The sequence below is a fragment of the Ovis aries genome, chromosome 6 (genome assembly GCF_016772045.2).
Source record: "Ovis aries strain OAR_USU_Benz2616 breed Rambouillet chromosome 6, ARS-UI_Ramb_v3.0, whole genome shotgun sequence".
NCBI lineage: Eukaryota > Metazoa > Chordata > Mammalia > Artiodactyla > Bovidae > Ovis > Ovis aries.
This window is the reverse complement of record NC_056059.1, coordinates 97,084,751-97,106,898: the sequence shown is the minus strand read 5'-3', so window position 1 is coordinate 97,106,898 and position 22,148 is coordinate 97,084,751. Positions and strand designations below refer to the sequence as shown.

The following is a 22,148-nucleotide window of genomic DNA, read 5'->3' as shown; positions in this document are numbered from 1 at the left end:
GAACGACAGCAACCAGCCAACAAACCAAAACACATCAGTGTCATAATCTGTAAAATTCTAATAGGTTAAATCAGTTCAATATTTTGAACTGAGTCAGATTTAGTATTTATCTGTAAAAAAAAATGAAACATAACAAAAACAATTATATTCCTTCTCTACTCTGTACTCATTCTGAAAAAAAAAAAAAAAAAGACATCTTTCAAAGAAAGATCAGTGTAGGTGGTGAAGACATATATTGCTGTTTATGACCTAGCAGTGTTCCATAATGTTTTAGAAAGACTGTAAAATATTTTATGAATATGAATTACCATTATTACCTAAGACTCTATTTAGCAGAGCTGGACTATAGCATCAGTGTCTGCCAGTAACTGAAGAATATTGGCAAGCAGTTTGTCATGCTCACCATTCCATGGAATGTTCATCCTTTCTGAGTCACATCTACCACCTTGTCTTGGATGCTCTGCACAGACACTGGGGAAAATAAGGACTCCTGAAAGATTGCTGGTGCTGCTTGATATCATTTAGAGTTAACAGGATCTGCTTTACATGTCCTTCATAAGTTAATCAGCTTTTTTCTTAGCTTCAGAAAAAGAAATTATCAATATGGTATGTTGATGAGAAACATAGATTTTGGAGGCAGACAATGTTGGGTTCAAGTTCTTACTTTGTCATTACATAGATGATCTTAAGCCATTTATTTCAGTTTATTAAATGTGAGTTTCCCAGTTTGCATAAATACTAATCATACTTCATAGCATTTTGCCTAATTCAATGCCTGGGATATCATTGTTGAGTGAGAATGATTAACTGGGGTTATCTCTGACTATTTAACTATTGATCTAGGAGAGAGAGAGTGTGTGTGTGTGCGTGTGTGTGTGAACACTTAGTTACAATATCTGATTAAAAAGTAATCAATACAAGGTGGTTACATAATGGCATCAGGGCCTCTCTCCCTGCTACTCCTAACCTATAACATTCCTCTCTGGATTTTTGCACATGTCTCATGAAGTTCTTATTTGCAAGCAACAGGAACCAGCTAATAGAAACAGAAAAAGAAATGTGATATAGTCCCAGAATGGTACACATGGCAGTGAAAGAAAATGAACTATTGCCATATACAATGTCCTATAATATATCTGTTTTACAGTTTTACCTTTCATAATAGAATTTCAGATTAAATGTCCCTGGCATGTGTCCTCTCTACTATCACTGCAAATTCCATTTCTTTTGTTTCTTTGAGAGAAAGTAATCTTTGTGTGCGGCTTCCCTGGTGGCTAGGTGGTAAAGAATCTACCTGCCAATGCAGGAGATGTGGGTTCGATCCCTCAGTCAGGAAGATCCCCTGGAAGAGGAACTGGCAACCCACTCCTGTATTCTTGCTGGAGAATCCCATGGAGAGAGGAGCCTGGTGGGTTACAGTCCATGGGGTCGCAAAAAGAGTCGGACACAATTTAATGACCAAACAATAACAACCACCTTTGTGTGATGCTGGCCAGGCTCCTCTGCCCATGGAATTTTTCCAGGCAAGAAAACTTGCCTGGAATTTCCAGGGGATCTCCCTGACCCAGGTAGCGAGCCCTCATCTCTTGCGTCTCCTGCATTGTCAGGCGAATTTTTTACCTCTGAGCCTCCTGGGAAGCCCTCTTCTCTCTTATTGTGAATGAAATCCAACAAGCCATCTCTCCCAGGGAATTTCACACATTAAAAATTTTGCTGTTAATTACAGAATGAATATCTTTTCCCTAGAAAAGAAATTTCAAGTGCAGATAATCCAAAAGTGGGCTTCCTAACCTCTGCACTTGAAATTGTACCACCTATTTGCTCTTTGGGAGAATTAGGCCCATGGCTATGGCCCCATTTGTGGTCTGCCAAATATTAAATATTAAATCAAATTATTAGTATGAATTTTATCATTTTTATCTATATTGTACAATGTCAGATTTAAATGTCCGTATAAGAGCATTGAACTTATCTGGTGCCTTCCTGAAATTGTGCAATTAATGCTTAGCAGCTTGTGCACACGTGTGTCATTTTTAGCAGAATGGCAGACACACTGCACAACAGGGTGCGTGCATGGGAGAAAGCAAAAATATTTGGTGGCAGCAAAAAGTTTGACTTGAGGCAAGAAGGCAGGGGCCAAAATGTAGTACAAATTTTACATCAGTGAAGGCATTTAAAATCAGGATTCCACAGTGGGGAGTGCTCTTTGGGCCTTTTGGTGCCCAGGGCAGACCCTGAGGCAAACAAATTACCCCTTAGCTGTACCCTCCTCATGTCCTTTCCTTCTCCTGGAGTCTACCCTCTGTGTCCCTGTCTCCACTCCCTCACTCTCTACACCTCTGTCTTTCCTGGTCTGTGACCACAGCGGCCTAAATATTTGCCAAGCTCCTAGTCTCTCCGCCTCTCACATGCATGCTCCTGTCTGCTGCCCAGCAAATCCATTCACATACTGTTGTAAAAGTATCGTGGGCCTCTTAGCTGCTTCTCCAGAGTCATCACGCTCCACCTCTGTCTCTTTAAGGTCTAACAGCCCCAAATTATCTGTGGTTCATATAAAAACCCTAGAGTAGGAAATGGCAACCCATTCCAGTATTCTTGCCTGGAAAATTCCATGGACAGAGGAGGCTGGTGGGCTATAGTCTATGGGGTCCCAGAGAGTCAGACATAAAAACTCAACACTTCTTTATATTGCATGCCTCTTGCACTCATGACATTTTCTCTTCCTTTGACACCATACGTCTCTTTCTCTATCCCCAGCAACCCACCACCCCCGAGCCACCCTGCTTCATACCACTTCTTTGACTACCTAACTTTGTCCTCCTGGCCTCAGCTCCTGTACCACCTTCCTCCAGAAACCTTCTGGTCACAGGAGCCCCTCTCCTGGCTGGGCCAGCTGCTCTTCCTTTGCCCCAACTGCATCTTCTTCTATATATCTGTGTCCTGAATGTACACCACTCCTTTGAATATTGTTTGTTCACCTCTCTCTCCCACTAGACTGGGAGGCCTCCTTGAGAGTAAGACAGCGTCGTATTCACCTAAGTATCCCCAGGGCCTGCTCAGCACTGATGCACAAAATCCTGTCCATGCAAACATCTGCATCTGTTTTGTTACTAGTCAAGGCAACATCCAGTTTATTTGGAAACCTTTCTTACACCAGCTGCTTGTGCTTAAGTCACTTCAGTTGTGTCTGACTCTTTGTGACCTTATGGACTGTAGCCCACCAGGCTCTTCGGTCCAAAGGGTTTACCAAGCAGGAATACTGGAGTGGATAGCCATTTCCTCCTCCAGGGGATCTTCCTGACCCAGGGATAGAATCCACATCTCTTATGTCTCCTGCATTGCCAGGTGGGTTCCTTACCACTGGTTCCACCTAACTGCCTCAAAGTCCCCAAAAGCTTCTCTGCTAAAAGTCCTTCCTCCTGATATTGAATTTGTTTGTTGTTTTGTTTTGTTTTTGCTGGGAAGCTATCTATTCATTTTCTAGGGTTTCCAAATTGAGTGGCTGAAACAACAGAAACTTACTTTCTCATGGTTCTGTGAGGCTAGAAGTCTGAGATGAAGCTGTCACCAGAGTTGGTTTGAGACTTCCCTCCTTGGCTCACAGATGGCCGTGTTCTCCTTGTGTCTTCACATGACCTTCCTTACGTGTGCATCTGTGTATACACTACCTCTTCTTATAAGGACTGCAGTTATTTGGATTGGAGCCCACGCTGATTATCTCATTTTAACTTAATCACCTCTTGAAACACCCTACTTCTAAATACAGTCACATGCTGAGGTCCTGGGAGTTAAGACTGCAATGTATGATTTTGAAATAAGCTTATAACTTGCCACTTACCTATTGATGCTTTCCCCTAAATTTGCCGCTGGTCACCAAGCAGATCCCATCTGCAAAGATGCAAGTTACAGCATCCTTCCCTCCATCCTGTAAAAGTTCCATATGATTATTTTATGAGCCTATTCTTCCCGAATCATTTTGCATATGATATTGTCCTCCAGTGATACATGGGAGGTCAAAACAAGGGAGAGAACTATTTTCTCATGTTTGGATAGATGATGACTTTGCATTTTTGTTTTCCTTCCTATTTTTGCTGAACTCCTAGATAATTTAGGGTTCTTATCATATAAGTGAATGGACAAATTGTGTGGTGGAACTATCACACCTAGGTTTTGATGTATCAAAAAGCTGTACAATTTTTATGTGGTGTTGATTGTTTTCAGATACATTGCCTTATAGGATCTTCTTTTTAAAAACAGCAAATTATATACTATACTTTTTATTGCTAAAGAAATGAGGAACCCCAAAGAGGTCATATACCAAGTGAGTGTCAAAGCTATTCAGAAATCCAAGACTTCAGAATAAGGGACCACAGCTATTTTTGCTTTATCATTATTGTCTTGTTTACAAGGTCCTTAGAGCCAGACCTCTACTTGTATTTATTTATTTATTTTTGCTCTTTCTTTTCTTTAAATTTTACTTTATTTTACTTTATAATACTGTATTGGTTTTGCCATACATCAACATGAATCTGCCATGGCTGTATGTTCCCAGTCCTGAACCCCCCTCCCACCTCTCTCCCCATACCATCAGACTTCTACTTTTAAAATAAGCATTTATGTTTACGAGCCAATTCTTATTTTATTAACTCATGATTGATTATTTTTTAATATTTAAAATATTTCTATTTTAGACTTTGTGTTTTACTTTAAATTTTTAATTATAATTTATAATTTAAAAGTTCTGAATATTTTTAGTTTAAAAGTAAATATGCCATTTGAACTTAATTGATAAGTTTCTAAATAATTTACTTGTGACTTTTATAATTTTTAAAATCTATAATTGCTATAAATTTTATTGAAACATTTTTATAAACCTTGATATTGCTTATGTAATCAATATTTTATATAAAAAGTCATAAATTTAGTATAGAGCTAAGTTACAGTAACTCAGAGGATAATTTTCTGACTGACAATAGAGGAGAAAATGTATTAAATTATAATAGGGAATTGAAGATACCTAATATTTTACTTTGAAGAGGGCACCAAGGAAGAATAACAATAAGCCATTTGTCATTAACATGAAAAATGATCTGAGCATTATTATGTAAGTTTCTTTGCTGACTTGAATTTTAATTCAAATCCTCCAGATAAGCCTATGACGTAGGTATCATCACGTTGTATGTTTGTGGAAACGGATGCTTAGTGATTCAGCAACCTACTCTAGGTCTCCATGCTAGCATGTTATGGGGCTGGAATTTGATCCCGTGCCTCTGACTCCATCGCCATTCTTGTTTCATTGTGACACAAGCTGAAGAAATTACAGGAGAGACTCATAGTCAGCAATTACTCATTGAAACCAGTGACATGTTGGATTCAGACACTTGAAGCCAATGAAGCCCGTAAAAGAGGCATTGCTTGGCTTTGGCTGGTCATCTAACACTTGAGTTCCCAATCTCTAGGACCCTTGGTATCTTCATCTATAAATATGAGATTAATTGTGACATCTTCCTTAAAAGTTTGCTGTGTTGAAAAAAGTGTGTGTATACATACATAATACACATATGATATGTGGTAGTTGTGTAAACTTATTTAGATATTGTGTTTTACTTATACATCTAATCCTTTCAAAAAGCAGCATAGATAGTAAATAGCAAAAGCCACAAAAATGTTCATAATTTTGGCATAGGAACCCTACTCCTGGAAAAATATTCTAAAGAAATGATTTAAAAGACCAAAAAAAGTATATTTTCATAGGTATTAATTGCAGGGGAAAATAGTTTGATAGTTCCTCAAAATGTGAAATATAGAAATGTCTTATGATCTGGCATTTCCACACCTAGGTGTATAACCAAGAGAAATGAAAATTTGTACATGAATGTTCATAAATGCCTTATTCATAATAGCCCCAAAGTAAAAACAACTTATATGAATAAATAGATCAATAAAATATAGTATCTCCATTCAAAGGAACTTTTTTGGACAACAAAAAATGATGAAGGATGATATATCCTACAACATGGATAATCTTTGAGAACATTACACTAGATGAAACTCACAGAAGACAGCATATTGTATGATTTCATTTATGTAAATATAAAATGTTTAGAATGGGCAAAAACACAAGTAGAAAGTTGACTAGTGGTTGCCTAGGACTGGGGAAGGGGACGGGGAAATGGTGGAGAGTTACTAATAGGTAAAGGGTTTCTTTTGGCAGGGGACGCAGATACTTTAAAATTACATTGTGGTAATGGCTGCACAAACCTAGACAACATATTAAAAAGCAGAGACATTACTTTGCTAACAAAGGTCCATATAGTTAAAGCTGTAGTTTTTCCAGTAGTCATGTATGTACGTGAGAGTTGGTCCATAAAGAAGGCTGAGCACTGAAGAACTGATGCTTTTGAACTGTGGTGCTGGAGAAAATTCTTGAGAGTCCCTTGGATGGCAAGGATATCAAACCAGTCAATCCTAAAGGGAATCAACCCTGAATAGTCATTGGAAGGACTGATGCTGAAGCTGAAGCTCCAATACTTTGGCCACCTGATGCGAAGAGCTGACTCATTGGAAAAGACCCTGATGCTGGGAAAGATTGAAGGAGGGAGGAGAAGGGGATGACAGAGGATGAGATGGTTGGATGGCATCAGCGACTCCATGGACTTGAGTTTGAACAAACGCCAGGAGATGGTGATGGACAGGCAAGCCTGGTGTGCTGCAGTCCATGGGCTTTGCAAAGAGTCAGGCATGACTGAGCGACTGAACAACAACAATGGCTGCACAACCCTGTGAGGTTTTTTTTTGAGAAATATTGAATTGCACACCTTAAATGGGTGAAGTGAATGGCATGTGAATTGTATCAATAGAACTGTTTTAAAAACTTCAAAAAAATTACAGTGAAAAAATGGAAATAAAATATGTATCAGGATAGTAAATGACATTATACTCCATCCTGTTGATGGAACATGATGTAATCACTAAAAATTACAAGCCCTAAAACTACATAACAACGCAGAACATGTGTAATGTGATGTTCAGAGTAAAGCAAAGTGATGTTGTAGCTAAATATACATTCATTTGGATAAAGGCTGGCAGGAAACTCAGAGAGAGGAGACTGTGGTGAGAGGGACGTGCCACTTTCTTTCAAAAGTCTCATTAATGTTGTTGAGCATTTTGAAGGCACTTGTTTTAATGTGTTTTGTAATGGCAGCCTTGTGGTAAGTACAGGTGGTACTGAAGATGCATAAAACATAGGAAAGGAAGGCAAAAGCACAAGGGACATTTAAAAATCAACACATAAAATATCTAAGAATTAGAAATTGACATGCCAAGACTCAGCGGAGCATTTAAGGAAAATGCATATTGGGGGAAGCACTGAAGAATATTTAAGCAGCTCAGGTTCTCCCAGGATTCTGCCCAGAAACTTAAAAACTGGAATGCCTGCGAGTCTGTTCTTCCCCATGAGCCTCTCTCTGCTCACAGGTTTTGAGGGGAGGGGATTTTCATATACTGGAGCTGGTGTGGGTCTGTGATAATAACCCAGAGGAAGTGGGAACACTTAGCAGCGGGTGCAGTTTACTTAAGTTCACCAAAATTGTACTGGATTGTGGAAAAAGGGAGGAAGTCTGGTCAAGCCTGAGTGAGTCAACATTTAATGGCCCTCCACCCAGCTCTCCTCCCTTCCCAAGGCCGCCTCACCTCTGTGTCTATGTGCTTGACCCTTGCTAAGAAGGAACTCTGGCTGGCCTGGGTGGGGTGAACCCAGGTTCCTGTTGATTGGTCCCAACTCTTATGTTGGGGGGACAGAGAGTAGAGGGGCCAGAGCAATGGGGCCTGGCCCCTCCTCTCTATGTAGCTATATCACATCCCTTTTAGGAACTTTCCCTTCCCTGGTTCCCACTAAATGTTTGAAATATATTCCCCTCCTGAGTCCCAGAAGCAGCTTTTGAAAATACTGCTCATAAGTTTGCTGTGTTGAAAAAAGTGTGTATACATATCTGCAACATATACACATATGCCATATGGTAGCTGTGTGAACCAGCCCAATCCTTTTGAAAAGCAGTATAGATAGTAAATCACAAGAGCCATAAAAATGTCCATATCTTTGGCATAGGAACCCTACTCCTGGAAAAATATTCTAAAGAAATGATTCAAAAGGCCAAAAATAAAAAAGAGTGTGTTTTCGTAGGTGTTAATTACAGGGGAAAGTAACTTGATATTTCCTCAAAAGGTGCAGTATAGAAGTGTCTCATGATCCTTTGGGGTAAAATTGTCCTCAGTCCTTTGGGAGCACTCTGTAGATGGAAGGTGCGGTCATCTTTAATCTGGATAAAGGATGGGTGACAAGTTGAGGATGGATAGAGGGGTGGCCGTCTTTGAAGAAGAATCTGCTTGCATCTCAAAACAGAACACATTGTTTACAGCCCTGAGGTGTGGGGAGGAGGTACAGGCAGTTGATTGACATCCACGTCCATGTTTTCTATGGGATACAGATCCAAAAAAGAGGGGGTGTATATATACATATGAGGCTTCCCTGGTGGCTCAGACAATAAAATATCTGCCTGCAATATGGGAGATCCAGGTTTGATCCCTGGGTCAGGAAGATCCCCTGGAGAAGAGAATGGCTACCACTCCAGTATTCTTGCCAGGAGAATCCCATGGACAAAGGAGCCTAGAGGTTCTACAGTCTGTGGAGTTGCAAAGAGTCGGACACAGCTGTGGGACTAACACATGTATACATAAAGCTGATTCACTTTGCTGTACAGTAGAAACTAACACAATATTTTAAAGCCACCGTGTATGTGTGTGTGTGTTAGTCACTCATTTGTGTCTGACCCTTTAAGACCCCATGGACTGTAGCCTGCCAGGCTTCTCTGTCCATGGAATTTTCCAGGCAAGAATACTGGAGTGGGTTGCCATTCCCTTCTCCAGGAGATCTTTCCTACCCAGGGGTCGAACCGAGGTCTCCCCGATAGAAGGCAGATTCTTACCATCTAAGCCACTGGGAAAGCCCCTGAAAAAAAACTACTCTGCAATAAAAATTAATTTTAAAAAAATCGAGATTTCTGAGCAAGGATACATTCTTTTCTTCAGAGTTATTAGGGTTGTTTGAGCTGCCCAGTGATGCCCCCTTGGGCAGATGCCACCCACACTGATCCCACTGCTCGGTCAATGAGCTGAGCTGTGAGGTGATCCTTGTGTCCTTCCTCCTCAAAATTATGGATTATTTCTGTCCTTCGGCACCAGGAGTTGCCCTTATATTCCAGGCTCCAGGGTAAACACTAAAGGTTGTAATTACAGTTCATGGTCTTAACCACTTCTTTGGTCTCCTTTTAGGAATCCAGTCTTAGAAAAGTAACCCCAGGTACCTGTCATTGCAGAGAGCTCTCAGCAGTTCTGTAGCTTCTCAGGAATGCTCTGAAGTTATTATGGGAAGAAGATAAAGGGGCAGTTTCACCCTTATCTTGCAGAGAGCTGGAGAGGACGGCCGGATTTGCCTGAGGCTTTGACTTTTCCCAAAGTTTCTCTTATTCCACTTCAAGACCATCCTCAGAGTCCCTGTCCCCACATAGAGCAAACAATACATTAGATGGGGAACAGCTCCCAATACCAGCCACCCAGCCACTCAACTACCCAAATAATAGCAACAACAAACCCTGTGTTGGAAAGCCTAAAATGACCAAAGGAGAGAGGGAAAGGGAAATACTATTTAGGGGAGCAGGAAGAGATGGAGGTGACATAGGTTGGACGTCAAGAGGATGAGATGGTTGAATGGCATCACTGACTCAATGAAAGTGAGTTTGAGCAAGCTCCAGGAGATAGTGAAGGACAGGGGAGCCCAGTGTGCTGCAGTCCATGGAGTCTCAGAGTCAGCCTGAATGACAAGTTAGTCATAACAACATGCCCGACTACTCTGTGTTTTGTATGTGAACCCATTATCTCAGAAATATCCTTTTATTTATGGCCCAGAATCGTCACACATTTTCCCACCACACAAATGATTTCTAGGTAAGAGATCTGTGCTTTGAGACTCGTAGGTTGCTTCAGTCTTAAATATACCCAGTGCAATCATATCAAGGGACTCTTTGGTCCCAAAGAAAATCAAGCTGCACATCCACCTAAGAAAACTAGTTACCTGTTGCCATAGCAACTGGACCAGCCTTAGAGGGAAGGGCAGAGTTCCTCAAATTCGTCTACTATGTCTGCAGATTGACTTCCTTGAAACTGAGTCATGTGTCCTGATCATCAACACTGAACTGTTATTTTCATTAAAAAAAAAAAAAAAAGTCACAGTCTCAGTTGATGTATTTCAGCTTTTTCTCTGGTGCCACTCAATGAATGTCTTTTTATCTCTGAAAGGTGGGAATTGGTAACTGGATCCTTTAGAACTTTCATGCATGCCCTAACGTGGTTGGGACCTGGGCCAATAGGTTTGGTGGTAATTAAACTTTGATGGCTGGAACGTGATCTGTGAAATGAGTTGCTGGTCTCAGCTTCACTCCTAATGAACAGAAAGCCATATGCCTTGGAATTTGACCATCTCCCCTGTTTCTAGACCACAGGAAGAAAGTCAGAGGTTTGAATGGCTTCTCCTGGGGGTAGACTGCAGGGGCCTCTGCACCAGGAATCATGCTTTGCCTTTCTAGGCCACAGATAGCTCCACAATTTGTCTCAAAATGCCCTGCGAGATATGTGTAAATAACATGAACCACATTTACAGGCAGGGCCACCCTGGTCGAAAGTACGAGTAATTTGCCCAGAGTAAGATAATTAGTAACAGCAGGGGTAGAGATTCCAGAGGGTTGTACTCCATTCCTTTGCTAAGACCACTGAAAAAAATCTTTCTTTCGCTCAAGAAACATGGCCAATTAATGGACAGTAGGAGGCGGGATGGGTCAATACTTGCTTGATTCAGTTTTAAAGGTCATTTTTATTTTATGGGGTTGTTGGTACCTACGGTTAAGATTTTTTATCTTTCAATAACAAGTATCTTGATATTTCCTCTAATGAGACTGAAAAATGTGCTTAGTGAGAATGAGAGCCGAGGGCCAGAGAGAGCTGGATCGGCTGGGATGTTTCTACGTAAAGAAAAGATTCAGCTGACAAAAGGCAAGAGTACTGTCATGGAAAGCACCTATATCTATGTCTTAGTCTGTTCAGGCTGCTCTAACAAAATGCCACAGATTGGGAGCTTATAAGCAGCAGACATTTATTTCTCAGATTTCTGGTGACTCGAAGTCAGCACAGTTGAGTGAGGGTCTTCTTCCAGGGCACAGACTTGTCCTTGTATCGTCACATGGGAAAGAGGCCAGCCAGCACCCTGGGATGTCTTTTACAAAGACATTAATCCCAATCATTTCCCAAATCACTGTCTAAAGCCCCCACCTCCTAATCCCTTCACCATTGGGGGCTTAGGAGTTTCTTAAGGTTTTTTGTTTTTTTTTTTAATGTGAACCGTCCTTAAAGTCTCCACTGCATTTGTTGCAGTATCATCTCTGCTTTTTATGTTTTGTTTTTATTGCCTGCAAGGCATACAGGACCTCAGCTCCCTGACTGGGGATCAAACTAACACCCTTCATTAGAAGGTGAGGTCCCAACCCCTGGACCAACAGGGAAGCCCTTAAGGGCTTTAGGATTTCAACATATGAATTCTGGGGGGGACACAAACATTCAGATTAGAGCTACACATAAGACCTGCCTTAGATTATAAAGGATACAAAGATAACAAAAGCAGGGGTCCTGTCTTCAGTAAGTCACTTCCCAGCAGATAATGACAAGTACCCTAATAATAGGATGTGAATCCTGTGATTGGGAGAAGTTTATTTTGATTCTAGCCAGAGTGGAGGAATATAGCAAAATGCTTCTTAGGGAATCTGAGCTGTGCTTTTTAGGACAGGTGGGAAATCATAGACAGACAGTGAAGAAAGGATCTTTCAGAAACTAGGAGCAGTATAAACAAAGGCATAGACTGGAATCTACTGAAGAAAAACACAATTGGCCAAATGTAGCTTGAGGTTTAGGTAAATTATAGGAGAGAGTTGGAACTAAAGCAAAAAAGGGAAAAAGAGCCACATTTTGGAGTGTTCTAAAAGGCAGGTAGAGAATTTTGGACAGTACTCCATATAGAATCAGAGGTTTGAAAACCAGAATTTGAGCTGTGATCAGTGTTTTTATGCAACAAGATGAGATACTTGTAGTGTTATTTTTTTAACAACAACAACAAAAGATTCACATAGTCTACTCTATGTTCTGCAAGATACCTTAGCAGATTAGCCTGAAAATATTCTGCGCTTCTGTCGATATTCCTTCAGAATGTCATAAGAGGTCTTGTAATGTACCCTGCATAAGGTTAAATGAGTTTGCACTGACTGCGAGCTGAAGGTGCCTGTGTAAAAATGCTGCCTCGGGTATTTCAAGTGACAACTGTTACGGGTAAGTGCTTGAGGCACTGTTGTGAGAAGCAGGACAACGGCTTCACGCAGTAGGAGAGCCAGCCAAGTCCCTGAAACCTCTCTCTGTTTCCTTCCTCATAGGAACAGCAATGGAAACCTTCGATGTACAGCGGCATAACTCCCATCTGCTTTGCAAGCCCTCTGCTTGAGAAGCCAGTTGGCAAAGTAAGAATGAATTCATTTCTTGCTGAACGGTTTAATTTGAGTCTGTTGGCTGTTCTTTCTTTTGTCTTGAGCTATTTGGGTGATATAATCAAACTGATCTCATAAAAGTGGCTGATAAAAATCCAGATTTTGAACTCTTTGGTTCGCCCTAGTGGCATTGCTCCTTGGCAAGATGTTGAGCTAAGTGATGTTGATCTGAGATTCCCAGGTCTTCACGTGGATCTCGATGCTGTCCTCCCCAGCTCCCTTCAGTGTCCCGCTTTCTCAGCTCTTTGTCTCACCTTCCCTTGCCGATCGGAACATATTAGAAAGAAAGAGGTGGCTTTTAGTCATCTACATTGTAGGGGAAGGGAAACCTTTTTCCTCATCTCTTTTAGCTTAGTGCCTGGGGTAATGCAAATTAAACCGAGAAAATAAAAAAGACAGGTAGAGAAAAGATTTATTACTGTGAATAAAGAGGCCTTCATAGAAAAGAAGTGAAGACCCAGAGAAGCAACTGTATTTGAGACTTGTATAACATTTTAACAAAGAGTGATATTGGAAAAGTGACAAGAGAAAGGTGAAAGGTTTGGGGCTTCCCTGGGCTACAAATTGTGAGCTGGTTAATATATGGGGGAAATTAATGAAAAATTAAGAGTTACTTGGTAAGGTGTGTTATACGAACTCAAGTTGGTGCCTTTTCTACTACTAAGAGTCTTTTCTAGCGATTAAAAGTCATCTTCTTCCTGGTATGGAAAAGCAAGATACCGTTACAAATTTATGTTACTTTTACAAAGGAAAGTTTATGTACTACTTTCAGACAGAAAGAGAAGTCAGAGAGCTTGGCCTACACCTGCTATTTCTCAATTGCCTTTGACTCAGAGTAATCTTTATGCAAAAGTGGCATATTTAGGGGTGGCAAAATCTGATTCTCTTCAACATCTTATTGTGAAATCCAACCGCCACTCTGCTTCTTCCAAACATATTTGTTATTTAAACTATCTTGTAGAATGAAAAACTTTGACTCCAGAAGAGAAGTTACAGTATTTGTCCTGAACTTGAAATCACACCCATCAGTCCCACCAGGGAGTATAGAGCTGGATAGTTAAGAGGTGGGTTCCTAGAGTCAGGATGCCCAGGGTCACCAGCTCTGTGACTTTGAGCAAATCAAATGTAAAGAAGTCTTCATACTGGTACCTGCCTCACGGAACTGTCATCAGAATTAATTTAATAAAAATTCATGAGAACAAGGATTTTTTAAACCTATTTTGTTTACTGTATATGCAAGTAGTCAACAAATGCAAATGAATTGAATGAATGAATAAATGAAACACTATACACATGATAAACGTAGAGGAAACACATGCTCAATTTGCTTATTTCAAGAAGTGAGAGCTGGAGGGTGTTGTATGTAGGGAGGGACACCATTCTCGACACTTTGGCGAGAATGCCAAGGACAATTGCCAGGCACACCTTAACAGAAGCACCAATCTACCTGGGATAAGTCACCTTCCTGTCCTTTGCTACAGTTATTGGTGCATCTCCAGACCACACACAATCCAGCCGCTAGGATGAACCATAGTCAGTGTCAAACAAACAAAACTTCTTTCAGTAGGTCTTTTCTCTCCAGCTTCTACATATGTGGGCAGAGCTGGAGCTTTTGTAGTTTTTAAAAGGAAATGAGTCTATTTTCCCCAGCAATTCCTGGTAATTCTGCCTTGGCGGTGAGTCCTGCCAAGACAGCTGTCTTTGGAGTACGAACTCCCAGTGGAACAGGAAGCCTCCTGCCCATGCTCTCAGCGCGGCTGACGTTTTGCATGCGTAGCAGGGGAGTGACCCAAGCTTCTTGGGACTGACTTTTCTGTACTTCATGTTCACTAAGGTCTGCACTTCCCCTCTGCTGACTTCAGTTCCAAGCAAGAGGAGTATCCTTTGGCCCAAAGATTAAAACAACAAACAAACAAAACACTCCCTGAACATCACAAAATGTGTTGGCAGCAGCTCCATTTCACTGCTTTGTCCCTCCCTGGGTCCCTTCCAGCCCTGCTTCCTTTGACTTTATTTATGTAGGTTCTAAATAGACCACCACTTCTTGGGGATGGAAAGAAGCCATTCCAAAGGTTGAGTTCAGAAGTCCACAAGCCCTGGAGAGACTCTTTTGACTAAATTTCACACCAACCTAATAGCCAGTCCTGAGTTTACTTGCCGTTTTCCTAGACCTGATTGAGAAACGCTAATAGCAATGTAGAAATGGTGGAGAGTGCCTTTGGTAAATGCTTGCCAGAGAGCCAAAGGAAGTCAAGGGTAGTATGACCATTCTTGGGTTTTGCAGATGGCTCATTGGTAAAGAATCCACTGGGAGATTCTTGATGCAGGAGACATGGGTTTGATCCCTGGGTCAGGATGATCCCCTGGAGAAGGGAATGACAATCTACTCCAGTATTCTTGCCCGGGAAATCCCATGAACGGCAGAGCCTGGTGGGCTATAGTCCATGGAGTTGTAAAGAGTTGGACACGATTTAGTGACTAAACAACATGACCATTCTTGGTTCGATAATATTTCGCAGTATGTTCCTCAGGTTTCCCTCCCCCACAGGGCTGAATGAGCAGGTAATTGTCTATCTGTACAGTGACACCAGGACTGTCCTGGGTGAGAGGAGCTGCTCCCAGAGAATACACTTTCTCTCTTTTCTCTCCATAGCTCTGGCTTTAGCTTAACACATGTTCTGTGAAATATTCTAATGAATTCATTTTTAAAATCAGCTCTCTAATCCATCCGCCTGGGGGTGTATGTGGCGGGGAATGATGCCAAATTGTAAGAAAGTCAAGCTTTAATTATAGAGGTCAATGGAAGGCAGCATTTGGGGGTGGATAATTAAAACCTATGTTTAATCTGCCCAGAATCCAAACTCTCTTCCTCACTGACAAGAAACTTTCTGTTGGTTAAAGGCTTCAAGGTGGACCCAGAGGCAGTTTCTACCACCCAAATTAGGGTGCCCCAAGCTGAACCAAAGACCAGTGTTTTCCTGCTACAACGGAGAGGAAAAGTGTTGAGAAAATATCAGTTAGAAAACAGGGGTTTCCAATGTGAGCTCATAATAGAATAAGGAATATTTTGGCGCCAACTCCAGTCTTACCACTAAATGATAAATCTTCTCATTAGTGGTTATGATTAGAGGACAGGAATTAAAGGAGGGAAACTTCCTTCTTTTCTAGGGAGAAGCCCTTGACATCACTCTGGGCAGCAAGCAAGCCTGGAATGTGTGAATATCCACTCTCAGATCAAGAAGAGTTTTCTGTTTTATTTTACATCACTGGAGTCAGCGCCTTTTGAATGGAGCATGTAAATTTATGTAAACAAGAATGCAAATGTTAAAAAAATATGTGTCTTGGGATTTCCTGGGGATGCCTTGGTAGCTTTGTCTTCCTGCCTTTGTATCATCTAAATATCGTGTTGTGAAAACTCGGATGAACTTACTTCCTCAAATCCCACAATGTTATAACTAGAGAGAGGGTTTTCTTTATCATTTATAGGAGATATTTTGGAGAATGAATTAAGACAGACTAATGTATTTGACACTAAACATGTTAGCTCCAAGAAGATACACAGGCCAACAATAAATGCAAAATGGATTGGAGAATTTCAATAAATTGATGGCAGATTCAAAGTGGATTATTGAAAGGGAATTAGAGAATGATGATGGAAACAAAAGCAGGGATTTAAGGAGATAGGTGACATGAGAAGACGCCATAAAATTCAAACTCCAGGCTGTCCTTCAAAATTCTCACTGAGGCTACTGACAAGAGATGGGTTTAAAGAAGTATTAGTTCAACTCAGCATAACAGTCCATGCCAAGTGTGGATCATGCCAAGTCTAAATGACCCAAGCAAGTGCCATGACCTCTGAAAGCTGCAGAGAATACACAAGCAGATGGGACTGTTTGGGATTAAGAGCTGCCCATGAGTATGGCTGTGCCAACCTGTCTTTCTCAGTATAATTTAGGAGACAGGTAAACTTGTCCTCAAGTCTAAGGAAATGTAACTTTAATACATGATTTGATTAGGCCAGAAGGAAATGGAGAGAGATAAACAGCCTTGAAGGATAGCAGTGTTATTGAATGGAAGGGTAACTAAGAAAGTAAAGGAGGCCCCCTGGGCCTTCTATATTTCTCCATGAGTAAAGGGGGAAACTGGAGGAGCTGGGTGGAAGTACTGGATAAACAACAGATAAGAAAGGAGCTGGTGAACTCAGAATTAACCACATATAGAGCTGCTTTATTTCAGAGTTGAGAGGCATCTTTGGGAAGAAAACAAACAGAGGTGTCCCCTTTTTGCACACTGATCTTTAGCTTCTTTAAACACTGAAGAATTTTTCTCACCAAAGGAAAATTTAACTTAGCCAAAATGGACCACTTTAAGAATCGTCGTCTAAGTCATGGCCCACTGAGAATCTCTGAGTGTGTTACATCATTATATCATGGCTAGGTCTGCATAGACAGCACCAATTCAATGAGAAGTACCTTGGAACTTAATACTCAATATTTAGGGGTCTAAGTGACTAAAGAAGATGGAATGAAGAACTCAACCCACAAAGTACTCTGTGGCCTATTGCCGTTTCCAAAAAAAAAAAGAAAAAAAACCCAAAAGTTAGGAATGGAATAATCCAAAGAGAATAATAATTGTAAGCACAGCAAGCTACTACAATTACTATAGCCATAGATAAATGTAATTTTCATTAATTGAGAATGAGGGCACCTGATGTGACTGGCTCTCTTTTTCTATACATTTAGCTTCTGGTCACTGAGGTAAAATGCATTAAGCCAACTATTCTTCAAGGTGAAAGAAACTTCCAAGGTAAAGGGTCAGCTCTCTTCTCCTAAGATAGTGGAGGATTTAGTTGGGCATATGTCCACCCAACTAAAGAGCACCTTTTCAGCATCCCTTGCAGCTAGATGTTGGCTATATAATATTATGGGAATGAGATATGAATGGAAGTGATGTATGTAATTTTTGAATCATGCCATTCATATTAAAGGCAGACCCTTCCTGCTGGCTGGAATATAAATATGGTAGCAAAAACTGAAATAGCTATGTTAGACCATGAGAGGATGGCAGAGAAACCACATAGAACCATTATCTGCTTGTGTTCAGACAGCTGTTGCCTGAGACAGAAATTGGCTTTCATCTTGTCTGCATCGCTACTGATTTGGCCATTGGTACAGTAGCTGCAATGGTATCTTAGCACACAATTAAAATGGGAGAAATTAGACTGCATGCCCTGTGAGAACTCACGTGGGATTCAGTGAAGGCAAAAGGCTGAACCTATACAGTAAATATCAGTTAAAGGGATGAAATTCTGAATTGCTGTCTCCCCAATCAATCTGGATAAGGAAGAAGGGTTACAGAGGCTAATTTCTGGCTCTGAGGATAAGGGGATGAACAGAACTCTGGTTAGCTGAGCTCTACTATAGTAAACTCAGATAGCCATCATATCCTGAATTTTGGAGTTCTCCTTAGATCTGAAACAAATTTCTACTGAAAATATTCCAATTCAAGCACTGTAGTGGAACCGGTTATCTGGTCAAATAACATTCTATTGATAATTATTATATGAGGAACTACGTTAGTTTGGAAACATTTATAAATATCTCCATGTATTTGGTATAATATTCTATTCTTTCATCATCTGGAACAGGTTTGGATTCCCTGGGGCTTCAGGGAATCACCTTGGGCTTCAGCTTTTGCTATAATTCTATTACACAGGATTTTATGGGAAGACCGAATTGTTATCTCATAGCTTATTCTAGATGCACTGTCCTTTTATTAACATAAAATATAATACATATTATTTGGGCTTAATAAATTAAACCATCAGCCTTTACTACCATCACACATTAGAGTCCATGTCATTTTTTCCCATCATCTCTTTCCTCAAAATGTCTCATCTCTTTCCTCAAAATGTCTGATGTGATGACATGTACATAGTAAGCAGGTAGTGCTTGTCCAAGGATGATTAAGTGAATATGGAATTTTACTCCATTACTCAGTTATTTTCATCTTCTTATCCTGATCACAATGGTTGTTGAATAGTATTCTATGTGAGTGGGCTACTATATCTACTAAAAACAGAAAAAAATTTAATCAATGGCATTACCACTGTCCTATGAATATTAAGTAAGCAGTGGTGAAAATATATTTCCCTTGAATTTCAATTCCTGGATTCTCACTACCACCCAAGCAAAACCTCGACTGAAATTTACTACATTAGGTCCATTGAAAAGAGTTCAGAAGGATAAGAAATGCTTCCTAAAGCGTAAGGACAAGAAGTCTTTCCATCCCAACATTCCTACCAGGCAAGATGACTTTATAAACAGGCTTGTAAGCACAGAGAGTTGGAACAAGATTGAACAAATATCTGAAACCAATGGCAGTTCGAAAGCTTTGACCAACCTAGACAGTGTATCAAAAAGCAGAGATAAATTACTTTGCTGACAAAGATCCATATAGTCAAAGCTATGGTTTTTCCAGTAGTCATGTATGGATGTGAGAGTTGGATGGTAAAGAAAACTGAGCACTGAAGAATTGATGCTTTTGAACTGTGGTGTTAGAGAAGACTCTTGAGAGTCCCTTGGACTGCAAGGAGATCTAACCAGTCCATCCTAAAGGAAATCAGCCCTGAATATTCATTGGAAGGACTGATGCTAAAGCTGAAGGAACAATCCTTTGGCCACCTGATGGGAAGAACTGACTCATTGGAAAAGACCCTGATGCTGGGAAAGATTAAAGGCAGGAGGAGAAGGAGACAACAGAGGGTGAGATGGTTGGATGGCTTCACCAACTTGATGGACATAAGTTTGAGCAAGCTCTGGGAGTTGGTGATGGACAGGGAAGCCAGGCGTGCTGCAGTCCATGGGGTTGCAAAGAGTGGGACACGACTGAGCGACTAAACTGATAAACATAGAAGCAAATTCAGTTCTGGCTTCCAAACCTATAGGATATAAGTGAAATATGAACAATTAATATCTATAGAATTTATTTTATTATGCTTATCAAACAAGACCACTGGAGTGGGTAGCCATTCCTATCTCCAGGGGATCTTCCTGACCCAGCTTTTAAACCTGGATCTTCTGCATTGCAGGAAGATTCTTTACTGTCTGAGCCTCCAGGAAAGCCCCATCAAGGTTGTTAATTCATAAACAGTTAAATGCCTATACACAATAAAAATGAGAAACAACAAACATAGAAATCATTCTTATTCTCTGATCTTGTTTTACAGCTTATTTATTTTAAAGGTGAAATATATGGAACAGTATGTACAGCTCAACTGAATAGATGTATTACGATATACATTGTTTAAATATGAGATAAATGGCTCGTTAACATTGCACACACACACACACACACGTAATTACCAGACCCTTGCTATCACAGACTGCACCATTATCAGAGGTCTCAGAGTCGTATTTGTATTACACAGGACTATTGTTTATTTTTCCCTTGGCTCAGTGTGCTCACACTTTCCATTTAACACCACATTGATTTCTCTTGCACAACCTGGTTGAAAAATATCATGTGGAACTTCTGATGGAAAAATGCTAAGTAAAAATACTGCCTGGTCTGTTACTGACGAAAAGAGAAATTTTCATTTGTCCCACCTGGGGGCAGGGGAAAAAGATGACCTGGAACTGGCATAGAATACATGTTTTCTATATTCACAAAGATCAGAAAAATAGAATATCTTATTCACAAAGATCAGAAAAATAGAATATCACTGAATTCTGAGACATAGCACTGCAGAATTATCAACAAAATTAGCCCAGAATTTATACAGTTTTGCTCCTTTCTCCATACTCTGGGTCGCCTTGAGAAAGCCAAGGGAAGCTCCTCTTGGAAATATTGCATTCTAAGCATTCTACGCCAGCTGCTTATTTCCACTAAGAAATGCCTTCCATGTGTGCGGGTGTGCTATAAACAGTAATTCAGGGCAATTTGGTATAAATGATAACAGCAATAATCATTATTATAATAGATTCCATTGTTTGAGAACTCTGTGCCAAACACTAACCTAAGTTCTTCATATCTAGTCTCTCGTTTAATTGTTTTACCCATGAAGCCTGAAAAGGATAAAGGCCTTGTTCAAGGTCACGGACTGGTAAACAATAGAGCTGGCATCCAAAACTAGGCAAGGACCTATGCCTTAACCACCTGCTGGAGAGAGATTTAAAAAATGTATTCGGATAATCTCTTTTCTCTTCCTCGTTGAAATATAGTCAAAGTTTCCTGAGAGGACACAGAAGAATGCCCAAAAAAGTATGACCTGGCTTATATTATGGGTCACTCTGGCTGCAGTTAACCAACCTTAGATTTTCTTTTTCCAAAAGGCCCTGTTATAAATAGCAACCGGGCACAAGTGGGAAATAACGTGTGAGCATGCGGCGTTAGGTTGCCCCTTTAAAGGCAGCTGCTTTACAAAGGACTTTAAAGGGGATATGAACTGCAAAGATAGCGGCATGAGGTTACTCAGATCAGAATAATATTCCTCAGAAGCCATTCCATACCTTTGGGTGTCCCAGTTTATCTCCTCTGGAAGAAGGCGAGTTGGTGCTCACCTAATACTTGAGGCAAGGCATTTAATTTTAAGAACTCTAATGCTCTCAATGAAAAAGGGTCAAAAGTGGCCTTATTAAAGTTCAACTTAACAAAAGACTCATGGTACAGACAAGGGTAGAGCTGAAATCTGCACTCACCACTAATGCCTGTTAAGTTTTTCATGGAGGCAGTTTAGATGCCTGCTGAAATAAAGGCATCTGTTCTCTTTAGTGAACAGAGAACAGATTGCATAAAAGTTTATGGTCTGAAGAGTAGGGAGGTAATTAGTGGTGCGATGAACTCCCCAATTGTGTCTATGTTTTTAAAGGTCATTTCCTGGATTTTACGAGAAATGGGGAATTACCTCTGGGCCCCCATAGAACTTTGCTTTTACTGTTATGAATGTTTATTTCAGTTTACCTTACCTTAGGGTTGGCTGATTGCATGTCTGTCTCTTTTGCAGGGGCTTGTAATCTCCTTGTCTGGGGGCTAGGGTGGAGCAGAATTGGGCCTTATTCATTATATGTGTCCCCAAAGCACCACACGTAATTCTTTCCATACAGGAGCTGGTTATTGAGGAGGGGGAAGTGGTAGAAAAAGAAAGGGAAAGGAATTCTCATTTTGTTTATCTGAGATCACTCTTTTCAGATTACCTGGGTTTGGGCTGCTTTTCATGAAATGCCTTCTGAAACCTCTCTAAGAACAGCTTAGTGAAAAAATTCAACTTTACCTTAAAAGACATTTGCTTACAGCATAACTCTTAAAAGGCTCTGTTCATTTGTAAAAGGCAGAAACTGAAGTTTTTACACTAAGGACTTTCACAGAGAATCAGCGATAAGAGATGTGTTGAGATTAAAACAAAATAGAAAAAAATTTAAAAAACAGAGAATGTTCTCATGTCTCACGGCATGGAAGTTGTTCTTCCTCTGCTGTGCCAGTCGAAGAGGTCTTGCCAAGGTCAGTAGGGAA

At 40.5% G+C, this 22,148-nt stretch overlaps 1 protein-coding gene across 2 annotated transcripts in view; it reads left to right on the top strand.

The window, feature by feature from the left end:
• Nucleotides 1–22,148, top strand: part of RASGEF1B (RasGEF domain family member 1B) — a 664,872-nt gene that overhangs the window by 478,516 nt on the left and 164,208 nt on the right. For both annotated transcript variants that reach the window (XM_042251549.2, XM_060417304.1), the window contains one exon: nucleotides 12,528–12,611. In XM_042251549.2, coding sequence (XP_042107483.1) covers nucleotides 12,528–12,611 — 84 coding nt within the window. The remainder of the gene's footprint in view (nucleotides 1–12,527; nucleotides 12,612–22,148) is intronic.